The 15,969-nt window shown below is 36.6% G+C and overlaps 4 protein-coding genes and 1 non-coding gene across 13 annotated transcripts; 1 reads left to right on the top strand and 4 right to left on the bottom strand.

Moving 5' to 3' along the window:
* The first annotated feature begins 755 nt into the window (after positions 1–755).
* On the top strand, positions 756–3,103 carry AT2G43890 (Pectin lyase-like superfamily protein). Its single transcript, NM_129951.2, has 4 exons — positions 756–1,289; positions 1,400–1,689; positions 1,779–2,007; positions 2,097–3,103. The coding sequence occupies exons 1-4, from the start codon at positions 849–851 to the stop codon at positions 2,313–2,315; spliced, it is 1,179 nt and encodes a 392-aa protein (NP_181917.1). The 5' UTR covers positions 756–848; the 3' UTR covers positions 2,316–3,103.
* On the bottom strand, positions 2,513–8,014 carry 5PTase12 (Endonuclease/exonuclease/phosphatase family protein). 2 transcript variants are annotated; one of them, NM_129952.7, is made up of 11 exons: positions 6,917–8,014; positions 6,568–6,820; positions 5,662–6,469; positions 5,426–5,553; positions 5,245–5,329; positions 4,877–5,042; positions 4,751–4,791; positions 4,375–4,642; positions 4,158–4,281; positions 3,707–4,067; positions 2,513–3,610 (listed from the first exon to the last, which is right to left on the bottom strand). In NM_129952.7, the coding sequence occupies exons 1-11, from the start codon at positions 7,746–7,748 to the stop codon at positions 2,726–2,728; spliced, it is 3,951 nt and encodes a 1,316-aa protein (NP_181918.4). In that variant the 5' UTR covers positions 7,749–8,014; the 3' UTR covers positions 2,513–2,725. The 2 variants fall into 2 exon arrangements, with proteins under 2 accessions (NP_181918.4, NP_001323432.1); NM_001337064.1 differs by having other exon boundaries at positions 2,513–4,067.
* A 319-nt stretch (positions 8,015–8,333) lies between these two features.
* HOL1 (HARMLESS TO OZONE LAYER 1) lies at positions 8,334–11,283 on the bottom strand. Of its 3 annotated transcripts, none has more exons than NM_129953.3 (8): positions 10,777–11,283; positions 10,335–10,465; positions 9,717–9,803; positions 9,532–9,632; positions 9,275–9,374; positions 9,134–9,180; positions 8,943–9,021; positions 8,334–8,621 (listed from the first exon to the last, which is right to left on the bottom strand). In NM_129953.3, exons 1-8 carry the CDS (start codon positions 10,874–10,876, stop codon positions 8,583–8,585), a joined length of 684 nt encoding a protein of 227 aa, NP_181919.1. In that variant the 5' UTR covers positions 10,877–11,283; the 3' UTR covers positions 8,334–8,582. The 3 variants fall into 3 exon arrangements, with proteins under 3 accessions (NP_181919.1, NP_001318420.1, NP_001154577.1); NM_001337065.1 differs by having other exon boundaries at positions 8,416–8,764; positions 10,777–10,953; NM_001161105.2 differs by lacking the exon at positions 10,777–11,283 and having other exon boundaries at positions 8,416–8,621; positions 8,948–9,021; positions 10,179–10,357.
* Positions 11,284–12,225: 942 nt separating this feature from the next.
* On the bottom strand, positions 12,226–12,785 carry AT2G00910. The gene is made up of 2 exons (NR_143701.1): positions 12,652–12,785; positions 12,226–12,552 (listed from the first exon to the last, which is right to left on the bottom strand). It is a non-coding gene; the product is annotated as an uncharacterized misc_RNA (transcript).
* Positions 12,786–12,928: 143 nt separating this feature from the next.
* On the bottom strand, positions 12,929–15,273 carry HOL2 (S-adenosyl-L-methionine-dependent methyltransferases superfamily protein). Of its 6 annotated transcripts, none has more exons than NM_129954.4 (8): positions 15,074–15,273; positions 14,486–14,616; positions 14,179–14,265; positions 13,966–14,066; positions 13,788–13,887; positions 13,646–13,692; positions 13,431–13,509; positions 12,929–13,282 (listed from the first exon to the last, which is right to left on the bottom strand). In NM_129954.4, the coding sequence occupies exons 1-8, from the start codon at positions 15,171–15,173 to the stop codon at positions 13,244–13,246; spliced, it is 684 nt and encodes a 227-aa protein (NP_181920.1). In that variant the 5' UTR covers positions 15,174–15,273; the 3' UTR covers positions 12,929–13,243. The 6 variants fall into 6 exon arrangements, with proteins under 6 accessions (NP_181920.1, NP_001118521.1, NP_001318421.1 ...); NM_001125049.1 differs by having other exon boundaries at positions 12,933–13,282; positions 13,642–13,692; NM_001337066.1 differs by having other exon boundaries at positions 12,933–13,282; positions 14,354–14,616; positions 15,074–15,205.
* Positions 15,274–15,969: the final 696 nt, after the last annotated feature.

The following is a 15,969-nucleotide window of genomic DNA, read 5'->3' on the forward strand; positions in this document are numbered from 1 at the left end:
GAAGAAAATCATTTAAGAATTGAGACTAACCGTCATTGGTAACGGTACGGACTACGGCCCATCTCCATTTACGTAAACCCCATCTGATAATTATTCTAATACATGTTGATTTCCCAAATGGCCATATATTTAATTATGTTACATCCCATGTTACATGTTGCTTATTACGTGATACGTAAACATTGGTTGACTTTCAGTATTCTTTCTTTTTTTCCTAAGAGTTTTTGTTGACTAACGCTGGTCAAGACCGTAGGATTCGGTGGCGTTTCTTCTTCTACGGACACGATTGAATATAAGATTTCCATAGTCCACATGTCACATGCCATAAATTATGCAACACATGAAACCTGATCCAATTTATGTATATTCTTAGATAAATACTGGAGTATATATATTAAATATAATTTTAACCGAAGAACGATAGAAAAGTCCATGGGCACTAGCATGCTTTCTTTTATTTTATTTTGAAATTACCTATTTAGTACTATTGAAACTAACATATACAAGCGAACATGGATCACATGCTTACTCGTTTTTAGATCAGCATTATTTAAGGAATTCACAACTGCTTATCATCATCACATGTGATTATGCGAACCGTACATATCATTCATTTGAATTTAATCAAACAATCATTAGCTATTATAATTTAAACGTACGTTTACTTTTTAAAAAATATCCAAACATACCACTATCTACACAATTACATATAAATACCCGTCATAACCGTTTACGATTATTACTTCACCCTCACACTTCAACAAAAAAACAAAACATAAATACTTTACAAAATCCAAAATCTACAAAGATCTATTACTCTTTCTCTTTGTAATTAAGAAACATTAAACATGGATAATAATAAGCTTGTAGCTGTTTTGCTGATGTTCTTTTCAAGTTTCTTGCTGATGAAATCATCAACGGCTGCTTCCAACTACAATGTTGTCAGCTTCGGTGCTAAACCGGACGGTCGAACCGACTCCACTAAAGCCTTCCTTGGCGCGTGGCAAGCAGCTTGCCGTTCAGCTGCAGCGGTTACTGTAACGGTCCCGAGAGGAAGCTTCTTGCTCAAACCGGTGGAGTTTCGAGGTCCATGCCGCAGTAGAATAACGTTTCAGATCTATGGAACGATTGTAGCTCCTTCGGATTACCGCGGTTTGGGAAATTCCGGTTATTGGATCTTGTTCGTGAAAGTTAACCGGATCTCAATCATTGGAGGAACTTTAGATGCTAGAGGTGCTTCTTTTTGGGCTTGTCGAAAATCCGGAAAGAGTTGCCCTGTTGGCGCCAGAGTAAGATAACCGTTTAACTAACTTTTTTAATATTTTCGTGGGGGTTTTTAATCTGACATCGGTGATGATATGGTAGTAAGTTTGACATTGGTGATGATGTTTTTTTGCAGTCAATGACGTTTAACTGGGCAAACGACGTCGTAGTTAGTGGCTTAACGTCTATAAACAGTCAAACAACACATTTAGTGATAAACAGCTGCAACAATGTAATTGTCCGGAAAGTAAAGCTAGTGGCTCCAGACCAAAGTCCGAACACAGATGGCCTCCACGTCCAAGGTTCTGCTGGTGTTACCGTAACCGATGGCACTTTTCATACCGGAGATGATTGTATCTCTATTGGTCCAGGAACTCGTAACCTCTACATGTCTAAACTCAATTGCGGTCCAGGCCATGGAATCAGGTTACGATCTATTATTCTTATTTAATAGCTTGGAGAGCAAGATTCAAAAATCTTCTTAATACTGATTATTAAATATTAATTGTTTGCAGTATTGGGAGTTTAGGGAGAGATGCAAATGAAGCTGGAGTAGAGAACATAACGTTGATAAACTCTGTTTTTTCGGGCTCGGATAATGGTGTTCGGATCAAGACATGGGCTAGACAAAGTACAGGTTTTGTAAGAAACGTTTTGTTCCAGAATCTGATCATGAAAAATGTTCAGAATCCGATCATTGTCGATCAAAATTACTGCCCTAGTAATCAAGGTTGTCCTAAACAGGTAAATTTCTTAATCGAAATTGAAACCTAGCTTCCTACATATACAAAGGAATTCTAGAAACTTGATTTGATTGGCTTGTATATTTGTAGGGTTCTGGAGTGAAGATTAGTCAGGTTGTGTATAGAAACATTCAAGGGACGTCGCGGACGCAACAGGCTTTAACGTTTGATTGCAGTCGCAGTAATCCGTGCCAAGCGATTAGATTGCATGATATTAAGCTAACGTTTAACGGTCGGTCCGCTACTTCGACTTGTAAGAATATTAAAGGAGTTAAGGCTGGTGTAGTGATGCCTCAAGGTTGTCTTTGATATATAATTCATGGAATTTGAAGTGTGTTTAGATGACATTACACCGTCATGGACGCAGAGTATTTTTTGCCTTCTGTGATCGAGTTATTTTGTTTTGCGTCTTCATCCATATATATCTTGAAACTTCAGTTTGTACCCTTTTTCGTACAAAATATATTTGGACCTATTAAAGATTCAAGTCAAACATTCGTTTGATATTTTTTTTATTAATGTAAAGCGTATTTGAATCAAAAATCAAAATGTTTGTCCCAAGTTCAGCTAGGTATAGAGAGATCAATGTATAGTTATACTCTAAAAAATATTGAATGTAAAAAGTATGAATACAAACAAGTGAGCATGGACAATTTACAGTTTTAAGTAGGTTGGTAAATTTACTCAAAATAAATACACTGAGCTTTTTTTTTTTGAAGTCAACGTTTGTTGTGGTTATTCCGGCTCTCCTCTACAGTTGACGAGTTACTGTTTTTCTTCCCACTCTGCGACTTGTATGAGCTTGAAGAATCTCCATCGTTCTTCTTGTGAGACTTAGAACTGGAGTCTCCTTCGCTCTTCTTGTGAGACTTAGAGCTCGAATCTCCATCGCTCTTCTTGTGAGACTTAGAGCTTGAATCTCCATCGTTCTTCTTGTGAGACTTGGAGCTCGAATCTCCATCGTTCTTCTTGTGAGACTTGGAGCTCGAATCTCCATCGCCCTTCTTCTGAGACTTGGAGTTGGTGTCTCCATCGCTCTTCTTCTGTGACTTGGAGCAGGAGTCTCCATCACTCTTCTTCGAAGACTTGGAGTTGGAGTCTCCATCGCTCTTCTTCGAAGACTTGGAGTTGGAATCCCCATCGCTCTTCTTCGAAGACTTGGAGTTGGAATCCCCGTCGCTCTTCTTCGAAGACTTGGAGTTGGAATCCCCATCGCTCTTCTTCGAAGACTTGGAGTTAGAATCCCCATCGCTCTTCTTCGAGGACTTGGAGTTAGAATCTCCATCGCTCTTCTTCGAAGACTTTGAGTTGGAATCTCCTTCGTTCTTCTTCAAACTCTGAGATTTGGAGTTAGATGGATTGGAGTCGATCCTAAGATTTTTAGCCGAGAAGCAGTGCCGAACATGGACCCGGTGGCACACAGTCTCAGTCGAACAACCTCCTTGTACATTCACCACAAGTATTGCTTCTTTATCCCGTGTGTCCTCACACCACCAATTCTGAGGAATCCCATCTACAAACTCTTCTAATGTATGGAACTCCTCATGGTGAACCGATACCTCCACTGAACTATCCGGTTTTATAGTTCCTGCAGCTGGCATTACCTGAAAAAAAAGAAAAAAAGAAGAAGACCGAGTCATCATAACAAGGCGAGTCTTGAGAGAATTGTGACTAAGGATTGATCGTTTTAGTTTGGATACCTCGAGCCACCGTGGGAAACCGAATGATCCTAACGGATGTAACTCAAGTGTGTCTTCGTCTTCTCTCACTGTACTCTGCCCTTCGCACAAGATCCTGAACACAGCGTTTTCCTTGACGCATTTGTTGGTGATGCGAAGCACGAAGGTGTCTTGGTTCTGGAGAACGATGCTGTTGCTGCTGACAATTGTCTCTGGTACATAACGTAGGTCGTTGAGCAACGCTCTGACTTTCTCGTTGGTCTTGATGATTCTCCCAAACTCTTGTCTCCTTACCGATCTATCAACATGCTCAATCTTGACATGGAATTTGCAACGGACCGGTTTGTGATCACTCTCTGTCACATCCATACAAGCATCATACCTATCCATAACCCCCCAAAACGAAATTGTTAAAGACTTTTGGAGGATATAAAAGGGTTTGGATCTCAGTAGTGTGTAAGGAAAATCTTACAACATAATCGAAGCAACAACAGGACAGTCTAAACTGCACTCAGATTCTGGACTCGTACGCGTGTCTCTGAATATTACTCTGTCACACCATGCAGGAATCCGCTTTTTCTCACCCGAATCGTACCCTGAGGCAGAAAGCATTGACAAAACAAAGGTCAAAACTTTAATATGCGATTGGATGAAACCAAACACTTGCATACAAAGTGCGGTTTATGTACCTCCTAAGCCAGGCCGGTGTCTTTCAAACTTATAAGTTGGAGGGAATGTAATGATGGCTTCACGCATTCCTTGGAATACTCTTCCAGCTTTCATCTCTGCCCTGAGCTGATCTTTTTCTCTAAGCCAATCGAAGCTTCTTTGTGAGACAAAGTCCCTAGCTTCATCATATGATATACCAAAGAGGCGGTAGTTGAAATCACCAAAAAATACAACCATGTCCGCCTCAGCTAGGTCCTGTTTTGTCTCTTCTGTGTTAACGTTTGCATTCTACAGAAAATGTGATGGGTCTAAGGTAAGCAAGAAACTCAAACCAAAGGTGTAACCATGATCATTAGCTTTGTGTTAAACTAGAGAGGAAGGCAAAAGGATGCTTACATTTGCGCTCTTTGTGGTATGAGAACCGGTAGACACACCAGCTGCAAAAGTTCAAAGTCATGAGGTATACAGGCAGATGGCTTCAAGAAAGATAAGTTAGGTGAAAAATTGGGGATAGAAATATACCGGCTGGTGCATTATGAGCATTTGATGACCGGGTAAAGGACATTGTTTTGTATATGTGATCAAAATCAGCATTTCTGCGGTTTACAGCTTCTAGATGAGCAGCCAAGTGACAGTTGATGAAGCACATAATCCGATCAAAGACCCTAATTCTCAAACCTACACCTCCCTGGTTTGATATACAAAAATAAATCAGGTGGAATGCTGCTATCAGAACCCAGAATGATCTACATTGTTGGAGAGAATGAAACAAAAAGCTAGATGCAATGGTAACTAGAGTATTTAGAAATGGATGGTCATAAAACTTAGGTAAAGGGAATAAGCTCAGGTTTTAACTTTCTTTTTCATCCTGAAGACAAAGAAATATTTACCTTGTTTCCTATTGCGCGTCCAAAACCACATGGAACTGCTGCAACATCAATATCGCCTACATGGGTTCTCAGATTCTTCCTCACCCTGAATTGAAAAAACAAAAATTCAGGAAAACATCAAATTACATATATAGCAGCACTTGTTTTATTGGATAAGGTATCTCATGGATTCACAACTCACCAAAGTGAAATGAGCAAACCAGCTAACTGCCTTGATCCCATGCGTTCAAACACTGCTTTTTCGTCTAAGGTTTTCCCTATTGTGTCTATCCAGTACTGCCCTATCGTACTCCCTTCGTTTCCTCCTACCTAATACAAGACCAAAAAGAGGTCAAGAATGACATAAATAACGCATTCAAATAAACCTTTTCATGAAGAATAAAGAGTCAGAGTTCTTGTTTTCAACTATTGTCTCACCGATTCTTTAGCAGCTGACATTGCCAAAAACCCAGCACCCATCTCTACTTCTTGCAAGCCTACGACAAGAATACCAACATCTGATGCTACAGAGCCTAACCAAGACATAAGCGCATCATGGGAAGCTTTTCCCTGGCCAACATTCCATGAACCAGTCAGAATCCTAACACTGTCTGTCTGAGCATATGTCCGTTCTTTTTCAGCCAGTTCCGACCTTATTATCCCGTCAAGAGGCCCAGGAGAAATCACAGGCCATCCACGTATACCACCATGAGTGGCTAAGCTGAAAATGTAGCCATCGGCTGCTGCCATCTTAATCACTGCGTTATTATGTGCAACCCATCCCGCGATTAGATTACCTTCGAGATCAATTATCTGGATGTGACCACTAACATAACCAATGTATATCCTTTCCCCGAACGTGCAGAAACACAGTACAGCACATTGATGGTGACGGAAATCTTGCAACCGGTTTCCATTTCCGTCCCATTGTATAAGCAATCCATTTGTGCAGCCGGTCCAAATCATGCCATCCCCGGCTAAAACCATGGCTTCTGTTCTTTTGGCATCTTCATAAGCCCCTCCTCCTCTTGTTGCAACCCTTCTAACAGCATCCGCAGCTCCCATTATAGCATTCCTTGAGCGTTGCAAGAATCCATGCGGTTTCTCCTTCTTCGAAGTGGAAGCAATTTTGGCCTTCATCTCATCTTCAGCAGCAGGCTGATCCTGCCCCAATGGCATGTCAACCCTGTTTTCAGTCTGACCTTCTGAGTTGAACACTTTCAGTAACTCTTTTGTACGACCATCCCTGCAAAGATATTGAGCATCCATAAGAATATCACATCAAAGAAGACACAAAAAGATCAAAACTTGCAATCAGGAGCTCAAGTATCAATCAATACTCACCACAAGGAGAAGGTTTGAAGCTGAGCAGCCCAAACTTTGGATCTTACATTATCAGCTAACAAACACTTGACTTCAGAGGAAGATATATTGCAAGTCCCGTTGACAGTAACTTGAGCCCTGAGATCAATCCCTGACCTTTCCACCAACAAAGCAGCCATATGCTTCTCCTCCAACCTAAGCGAAAGAGATTTCTCCATAGATTCCCAAGTCCATATCTTTATCACACCACCTTCTGAACATGACCACAAATCGCCTGCATTTTCCAAATACAAACAATGGGTTTCAGATTGAATTCATTACAAGACTATATATAAAGTATATGAATTTTTTTTGAGGTAGAAATTATTACCATAAGAACTCATGATTACGGAATTGACAGGACCCTTATGAGCTTGCCAAGCTAGACCTTCCTTGAAAGGAGAATCATCACCATCATCAAGCACATAATCCATCTTCCAAGACCGAATCTTTCCATCTTTATGACCACTCCAAACAAGCCTATTCCCATTATCAACCATCAAACAAGTGGTGGGAGAAGTACTAGCCGACTCTTGAAACGGTGCAGCATCCTCATCACCTCTCTGTACACGGCCGCTTAAACCACAACCTGGCTCAAAGGCATCATCAAAGTTCCAGAATCTAACACCACTCTCTTGTCCAGCCCACAATTGCGTCTCCGTACAAGCAATGTTCCTCAAGAATCTCCCAACCTGAGTCTCCTTCAACGGATGTGGTCTCAACTCTAAACAAGGAGGACGCGCCGAGTGCAAAGGAGACCGCGTCGGGACTTTAAACATCCCAACACCGCCTCCGGATCCGACGAATTCAGGAAGAGGTTGAAAATCTTCTCCGATCTCAGGCTGGTGCAAGTAATCATCAGAATCTCCTGTATCTCCTCCGGTGAAAGGGAAAGATGAGGAATTGGTGGTGGTGGCGTAAGGATAGAACTCGTCATCGGAAGAATCGCCGGAGATACCACAACCGGAGACGATTTCAGTGATTTTAGGAATGTCGTCGAGGCTGTGTTGACGTTGACGGTGGTGACCTTTTTGACCGGTGGCACGAAGCTGGTGGCTATAGGAATGGATTTTTCGAGGAGGAGGAACAGAGCTCATGGCGGAGAGAGCTTCTTCTTCGTCGTCATCGTTTTCGTCACGGTGGTTGTTGTTGATGATATCCATGGCGAAAGATTGAGGAAAGAGAAGAGGAAGAGAGAATGAGAGAAATGGGGAGAAGAAAATGTAAGAGAAGAAAGAGAGAGATGGAGCGAAGTGTTCGGGAGAAACATGGCGAGAAGAAGAGAGTTTGTTGCTTCTCTAGCTTCTTCTCCATTTTTCATGGAAGATTTCTCTGCAATACGCTCCATCTCTCTTTGCCTTAATTTATCATCTTCTTCTTTCGTTTTTGTATTATTTGAGTGTTTATGTCTAAGTGTGAATGTAATAACAAAAGAGATTCATTTTAATCATATGGGCTACCAATGTATTGGGCTTTTGAGTTGAGAAAAGGCCCAATAATATTGTCGGACGTTGATTCCGCTGCCCCTGTAATCAGTGTGTGTTCCTTCTTGTGGAATTTAGGGTTCCAAAGATGTCTAACGTCACGTCGAAGCAAGAAGCCAGTGACCCCTTGAGTCTTACGGTTTTGGTTGATGTTTTGCTTCTTCCTTGTTAGTCATGCAACGGATAATGACTCTGTTCATTTTGGTTCTACATGCTTTGGGTTAAATAACTTAAATTGCAACGTTAAGGAGCACTTTTTTTGTGGGTTTATATCATTTTGCTTGCATATCTACTATACATTCACCTATAACTCCGTTTATTATGTTTTTTGTTTGTATTATTTTAGTTTTAAGTATGATAAAAGAGATTGTTTGATAATAAACATTATTGTTACTCATAATAATCATCAACATTGAAACATACATAGAGCAAATAAAGGAAGATAATCATTTTACTCTTTGTAGATCACACATATAACACTCTTACCAAACAGTAAGATCTCTTTCTTAGGGATCAATTGATCTTCTTCCACCTTCCCAGCTTCTCTTTGCCCTGTCCATTTGGTTTTTATTTATCAGATCCACATAAGATAGCACAACTACACAGAGATACCTATTTGCCATGTCCATTTCTTTTTAGTGTTTCATGTAGCCCCAAAAAAGTCAATATTTATGACACAATTCAGTTTAGAAAACCTATTAATAAACAAATAAATTTATTATAAAAAAAACTGAAAGAATTTTTTTGGTTAAACGGTTTAATTAATTAAGTAGTATATTAATTGAATGTATAAAATTATCTAAAAATGAAAGAATGTCTAGTACGTTGAATATAAGTATAATATCGCACGATGTGAGTATACTTCTATTGTACCTTACGAGTTGGAATGGCGTGAGGATTCTCCTCGACAGACACTGCCTTAAATCCTATAGGCACCAACACCTCTTCGAAGCTGATCCACATAAAACACACAATAATTAACATTTAAGTTTAGCTATATCCAATTATTCATATATATAAGTCTATAATTATGTATAAGAGAAACTGAGGGATTGATTACATACGTAGAGACATCTACTTTGTAGGGAGGTCCACCAACGTGGTCGGTAATCTAATTAATATAAAGGCAAAAGTATTAATCCACTTAGTCTTTGATTATATATAGCTAAATTATGGAATATTTACCCAAAAATTAAAATTATTACCGGATACATGAGAGTTATGAGTTCGCCGTCAGGTTTTAAGAGTTCATACATAGATTTAGCCCATGCAGGTCTCATCTCCGGTTCAATGGCACAGAAGAACCTGTTAATAATTACTAGTTAATTGAATTTTCGTTACCTTTTTAATAAATAAAACACCTTAGCCTGGTCCTTCACATTAATGTTTCTAACCAAATTTTTTGTTTAGTTACGTAATGCAAACCTTAATTATGTTTTCAATTATAAGTTAATAAACTCACACATAATCGAAGATGAGGTCGAATAATTCAGTAGGACGCCACGTGAAAACATCTTCCTTCACGAACGAAAAGTACTCTGCCTTTGGTGAGGAGCCGTAAGTCTATATGTAGTCAACATAAAATATTATTAATTTTCAGTATCTAAAGACGAATACGTAAGAAAGTGAGATGATTAACCAATTAACCTCATTAGCTTTCGCGAGTGCGCTTTCGGAAATATCCAATCCAACAACGAAGCGTTCAGGACTTGCCATCGCAACGACGTCGTGTCCCTACTCACATTCATAACATATTTATTCACAATGTTAAGTAACAATCATTTCATTATGAAAATGTTTCACTAGGGAGGCTAACCAAATAATATTGGTTCAATCTTAATTAAGTAAAATTGGTTCAATCTTAATTAAGTAGTGAAATTCATAAAAGGCCAACTGGATGATTTTAATTCAGTTTAAATAGTTTTTTTTTTCTAATTACAAATAATATTTTTACATTCACATCTTAAAAAACCAATAACAAAACTGAAGAGCAACCAAAATAAATGAAGAAAAACTACACCAAAATTAAACTTCCTTTAAGAAATGTAAATGAAGTTATATTGCGTCTTCATAAAAAAAAAAGATGTTGAGTCCAAAACCGTATCATACTAATTCAAACTAGATTCGGTTTTTATCACAAAAATCTGAAATTGTTAAGAATATATTTTTCTATATTAAAATTTTCATTTTAAAAATAGAATTCAAACCATATATATATAACCAAATGGAAAGATAGAGAGAGAGGTAAGCTAGAAGAAGACTGACTCCACCACAGCCGGGGACCAGAGCACGGCCAAGTGGGAGTGAGGAAGTGTCGACAAGATGAACAATGAGAGGTGTGGCTCTCCCTTGGTCCCATGGTGTTATCTCTTCTTCCCAACATTTTTCCCATCCACCTGTTTATAATTTTATTTAGTTACATTTCTTATTTAATTTTCCTTTTGTTTAGCTTCCAAAATTTAAAATTTTCAGAATTTTTGGGTCCATAGATGATTAAAATCACATTAGTGATATATGAGTCAATCTTAATTTTAAGTAGAAGATTCGTTAAACTTAACAAAATATAACTTTAATGATCGGAAAGCACTTGATTTTGGTTAGTGTGACAAGGCGCTATACATAATCACGAGCTCTGTTTATATATATGGACCAAAAACCTAAATCCCCGTTAATGGTGAGAAAAGATATTGAGGGAAGAATAAATCACCTTCTTCAACAGTTTTGTGCAGGAACGTAGCAACTTCTTCAGGAGTTGGAATAACGTTTCCACCATTGCTCTGATCTGAGTTTTGTTGTTCTTCAGCCATGTTTCAGGGTTGGTCTTTCTTTCTCGTCTTTCTATTAATGACACTTTGATATTTTTTGGGGGTCTTGAAGTTGTGGAAAGCTATAAGCACATGATATCTATCTATATAGAGGATAGCAAATTGAATTACTATATTCAATTTATAAAACAATAATTGAATTGTGAATTAAAATACAATAATTGAATAAAGTGACTTTGTATAAAGCTATATTATTGTGTGTTTCAACCTCTATACTTTGTGCTCATTTTGTGTGTTCTCTCATTGGAACACGTAGCTACGTTAGAATTTTAGTCCCCAATCATATATTGGACAATTTAACTACATACATTATAGCATTTTGGTAGACTTATACCTTTGGTGTTTCATATAGAGAAAAAACAATTAAAATGATCATTATAGCATTTTTAATATATCTGACATTCGAAAATTTAAAATTAAGTATATTGATGTATTTATAAAATAATTTTTAGTACGAAACATTATTTTAATATTCCCGTTTTACATTTCATCAGAATTCAGAAGACTATATATACTCTATAGTATCAATTTGATTCCATTATTATAATATATAAAAAAGACCATGACTTATGACGCATCTTATCCATGGTATGAAAATCAGAAGCAAGTGGAAATAGTGGCCCTAGTTTCACTCAATTATTCACCAATTTCCAATAAATAGTTGGATGATTTAGATCATTTCTAATGCCTATTTTTATTTTATTTTCCTATTTTAAAAATAATTTTATTTAATAGGAAATAAAATTGATTTTACTCTAATGTATTGACTCTCAAATAGAGTTACCTATAAAACAGAGAAAAAAATAGGGATAACTCAGTATATAGAGTAAAAAGTAAAACTACTATATTTTTTTCTCTATTTTAGAGATAATTTTATTTTAAAGTCATACATTTGAACAAAATCAACTTTCTTTCTTTTAAAATAAACTTATTTCTAAAAATAAAAAATAAAAAATTTTAGAAGAAAAATAGAATTGTACATTGAAAATGGTCTTACCTCCAAAAACGACTCTTTCTGAGATCACGGACTCACGCACGAGTGAGAGTGATTACAAGGGACCACCTCAAAATTTAATAGAAGCAATAATCCAAGATACGACCTAACTCCCATTTACACTGGATTGAAAGTAAGCACGGCATCGTTTTTAAAACACAAAACGACAACTGTTTCCAAATCTGACTGTGTGTAACATATCTCTTTCTCTGTAAGGTGTACCGATTTAACCAACAAGGAATATTGTGGATGAGAAAATTAGACATTGCGTCTCATTCAATAGACACTTTATTTATTACAAATTGAAACTTTTGATATATTTATGTATTTAGACGTGTAGGTTATGACTCTATTAGGAGAACCAACAATGTAAATTTTATTACAATACTTTAGAGCCATGAGAGTGTGATGTGATGGTAATGAGGTATTATCACATTGACTTCTTCTTCTTCTTCCATCGGCCAACTTTTTACATTCCCTAAAAGTGAACTTCAAACTTTAATTAAACGTCCTTCTTTTTTTTTTTATCTTGCTTGTTTCGCTATGAATATAAAGTGATCTGAAGTGGAAATTATTTTTTTCCCGGTCTTGTATCTGGAGCAAGTTCGTTATCCACAATAGAGATGACCTCAAATATCCTGAGGGAATCAAAAGCTCTTCATAGCTACAAAACAGTTAAACAAGTTTGATATTTAACCAAAACTGAGAGACGTTAAGAGAGTTATAGAGTCGTGAAAAGATTAAGAGAAGATGAAACTGATACTTGGTATGGAGGTTCCAAGCGATCATCGAACTGCATAACATAAAATAATAAAGATACATTTCAGAGTCCCAAGATATTTGTTCTGATGAGAGACATGTTTTTATGTTTTTTCTTACAGGAAGCATCATATCAATGCATGTTATGATAAGCTCTCCACCAGGGCATATTATTTTATGTTTCTTTATAAAAGTCATTGAAGAAGCTGCGAGAATGATCAGAATTGTAGCCATATCACGTGGATAAGGAAAAGAAACTCGAAAGCTGGCAAAGACAATTCTTTAGAAACAAAACTCCACACCAATCAATAGAGTAAAAAACTCTAATTGGAAAGGAGAAACTTTATTAAACTGAAACACAATATAACACAGATACAGATAAGGAACATGTGACATAACAACAAGGGGAGAGATCGCCACCGTCGTGGCGTACGTAGACGCTGGTCACGGCCTGATAAGCATTCACCTTTAAACACATATATCTTACATAGAGTATATGATACTCAGTTTATTCTTAATAGATTAGGATTTTACACACATATATAACACTGATCTTACTAAACAGTAAGATATGATCTCTCTGACTCTCCCTTGAATCAGTTAATCTTCTTCCACCTCGCAAGCTTCTCTTTGCCCTGTTATAATACATCCGAAGGAATTATCATTATAATGCGATTTGAACATGCAACTAATAATAAAACACAACTCACAAGCATGTTTATATACCAAAATAAAATATCGACTTATATTTTGATATAACATATATGTCATCTCGCACAGTACCTTACGAGTGGGAATGGAGTCTGGGTTCTCCTCAACGGACACCGCTTTAAATCCTACCGGAACCAACACATCTTCGTAGCTAAACTCTCAAAAGAAAACACACACACACACACATTTAGTTAAGAAAGTATAGTACAATTATGGATTTTAATTAGTCATTAATAATCTTAAATGATTTTGTATATATATGACATATTGAGGGGTTAACTACGTACGAAGACAAAGCTACTTTGTAGGGAGCTCCACCCTCGTGGTCGGTCATCTAATTAATAGAAAGGCAAAGTATTAATTCATATATTTATATATCATTGAATTTGTATATGGAACATTCTCACGACAAAAATATGAAATAATTACCGGATACATAAGAGTTATAAGTTCTCCGTCAGGTTTGAGGAGTTCATGCATGGATTTACCCCATGCAGGTCTCATCTCCGGTTCAATTGCGCAGAAAAACCTGTTAGTTACTACATTAGTTAATTGGATTTTCAATTCCTTATTGCTAAAATTATGTTTTCATAGTTAATAAACTCACACATAATCGAAGATGAGGTCAAATAATTCGTTAGGACGCCAAGTGAAAACATCTTCCTTCACGAACGAAAAGTACTCTGCCTTCGGTGAGGAGCCGTAAGTCTATATATATATAATCAACGGAAAGTGATTTATTTTTTCAGTATTCAAAGACAAACGTTAATTATTAGGAAGTGAGGTGATTAACTACCAGAAGTTAGTTATTATGATTAACCTCATTAGCTTTGTTGAGAGCCTTGTCAGAAATATCCAATCCAACTACGAAACGTTCAGGGCTTGCCATCGCAACGACGTCGTGTCCCTACTCACGTTCATAATAATATTACAACATACAATTTTAATGTACAAGCATTTAAGTCTTAGAATTTGAATCCGAAAACCTATCATACCAAGTTACCAACTCAAACTAGATTCGGTTGTAATCTCCAAATCCTTAAATATGTTCTAAACTACAAAGATATAAAAACTAAAAAAAAAGCTCGAACTCAAACCAAACCAAAATGGAAAGAGAGAAGACTAACTCCGCCACAGCCGGGGACAAGGGTACGGCCAAGAGGGAGAGCTGAAGAGTCGAGAAGATGAAGAATGAGAGGTGTGGCTCTTCCTTGGTCCCATGGTGTTACCCCGTCTTCCCAACATTTGTCCCATCCGCCTATATATTTTATAAGTTACAGTAAAATTTTCTACAAATTAAATTATAGAGATACTAATTATATTGATTGATAAACCAATCAAGAACATGAAAAAAATGATTAGCTGTGGAACTATTTTATCGAGTATTACTTTCTAGAAATTTTACATTATATGTATTCCTCTTTGTTTTGTTTTCTACCATCCAATCTAAAATGAAAAACAGAATGTCGATTTTTTTGAGTATTGAAGATAAAAACACACTTTAAATAAGAAGTAATTTAGAGATACATATATAAATGACATGATCAGTTCAGTCCTTACTAAATGATTTTGAGTTTAAAATCTATTTAATTTAACAGAATCTGAGTTTATATGTTCAGAAGATTTAAGCAAATGATTTTTCTTAGTGCGACTCATTTATCAAATATTCACAACTTTTTCATGTAGAACATAAGACGTATATTATAGTCAATCACCTTCTGCAACAACTTGGGGCTGGAATGTAGCAGCTTCTTCAGGAGTAGGAAGAATGTTTCCACCAATGCTATAACTCGAATTTTGTTGTTCTTCAGCCATTTTGAGTAGTTGTGGGAAGCTTCAAGCACAAGATATCTATTTATAGAGAGATTAACAGATTAATTAATGAATTTAACAAAAACATATTAAACAATGACTGAATAAAATTAATTTTGTATTGATTATTATTGTGCTCTTTCACCCAACTATATACATACTTTTGTATAGAGAGATATTTGCATAGTCATATTCTTTAATATTTTGCACCAAAAAAGAAAGTCATTCTTTAATATAAAACGGCAACGTCTATCACAAATTTAACGACAGGATAAGTTGGACAACGCATTAGGGTAAGCTAAACAAATTCAAAGAAATATGACCAGTGGGCTTTCTTGGGCCTATTATATTTTCTTTCAACTTTTTGTCAACTGTTCACCTACTGATAGCAGCCTTTGAATTCTGAAGGAATTTCTGTCTATGCCATTTATACTAACGTTAACGACGACTATTTAGACTTTTGATTTTGTTTCTAATTCTGTGATTTGAACAAAGAAACATCGTTTTTTTTTCTTTTTATCTACTTCGCATCCATGTCAGCAAAAATTAACGGTTTCTTAACACCGATCAGTGTATGAGTTTGTCGGAATCGGAAGTTTATGGAAAAGATGATCTTCCGAAATAAAGTAAAGGGTTGGTGAAAACCTCCACCTGCTCTTATCATTAGAGAACTCCATTTTTAGTATGAAAATATATTGGGGAATGGTGTAAGGAATATATCCAATATCTATATTTTTCTGTCACAATATCTATCCACGATTTTTACACACTAATTTGATTTGCTAAAATGTTCACAAGA

This window comes from Arabidopsis thaliana, chromosome 2 (assembly GCF_000001735.4).
Source record: "Arabidopsis thaliana chromosome 2, partial sequence".
NCBI lineage: Eukaryota > Viridiplantae > Streptophyta > Magnoliopsida > Brassicales > Brassicaceae > Arabidopsis > Arabidopsis thaliana.

What these genes read in the sequence shown, in the direction of transcription:
- AT2G43890 (NM_129951.2), top strand. Translation starts at nt 849, where the DNA reads ATGGATAATAATAAGCTTGTAGCTGTTTTGCTGATGTTCTTTTCAAGT. An exon ending in GGTCCAGGCCATGGAATCAG is followed by an intron (nt 1,690 to 1,778) that starts GTTACGATCTAT and finishes AATTGTTTGCAG; the next exon opens with TATTGGGAGTTTAGGGAGAG. An exon ending in ATCAAGGTTGTCCTAAACAG is followed by an intron (nt 2,008 to 2,096) that starts GTAAATTTCTTA and finishes GTATATTTGTAG; the next exon opens with GGTTCTGGAGTGAAGATTAG.
- 5PTase12 (NM_001337064.1), bottom strand. Translation starts at nt 7,748, where the DNA reads ATGGATATCATCAACAACAACCACCGTGACGAAAACGATGACGACGAA. An exon ending in TGTCAGCTGCTAAAGAATCG is followed by an intron (nt 5,554 to 5,661) that starts GTGAGACAATAG and finishes GTCTTGTATTAG; the next exon opens with GTAGGAGGAAACGAAGGGAG. An exon ending in ATACCACAAAGAGCGCAAAT is followed by an intron (nt 4,643 to 4,750) that starts GTAAGCATCCTT and finishes CATTTTCTGTAG; the next exon opens with AATGCAAACGTTAACACAGA.
- HOL1 (NM_129953.3), bottom strand. Translation starts at nt 10,876, where the DNA reads ATGGCTGAAGAACAACAAAACTCAGATCAGAGCAATGGTGGAAACGTT. An exon ending in GACCTCATCTTCGATTATGT is followed by an intron (nt 9,375 to 9,531) that starts GTGAGTTTATTA and finishes AATTATTAACAG; the next exon opens with GTTCTTCTGTGCCATTGAAC. An exon ending in ACGCCATTCCAACTCGTAAG is followed by an intron (nt 8,622 to 8,942) that starts GTACAATAGAAG and finishes CCAAATGGACAG; the next exon opens with GGCAAAGAGAAGCTGGGAAG.
- HOL2 (NM_129954.4), bottom strand. Translation starts at nt 15,173, where the DNA reads ATGGCTGAAGAACAACAAAATTCGAGTTATAGCATTGGTGGAAACATT. An exon ending in GCCCCAAGTTGTTGCAGAAG is followed by an intron (nt 14,617 to 15,073) that starts GTGATTGACTAT and finishes TAAAATATATAG; the next exon opens with GCGGATGGGACAAATGTTGG. An exon ending in ACTCCATTCCCACTCGTAAG is followed by an intron (nt 13,283 to 13,430) that starts GTACTGTGCGAG and finishes GTATTATAACAG; the next exon opens with GGCAAAGAGAAGCTTGCGAG.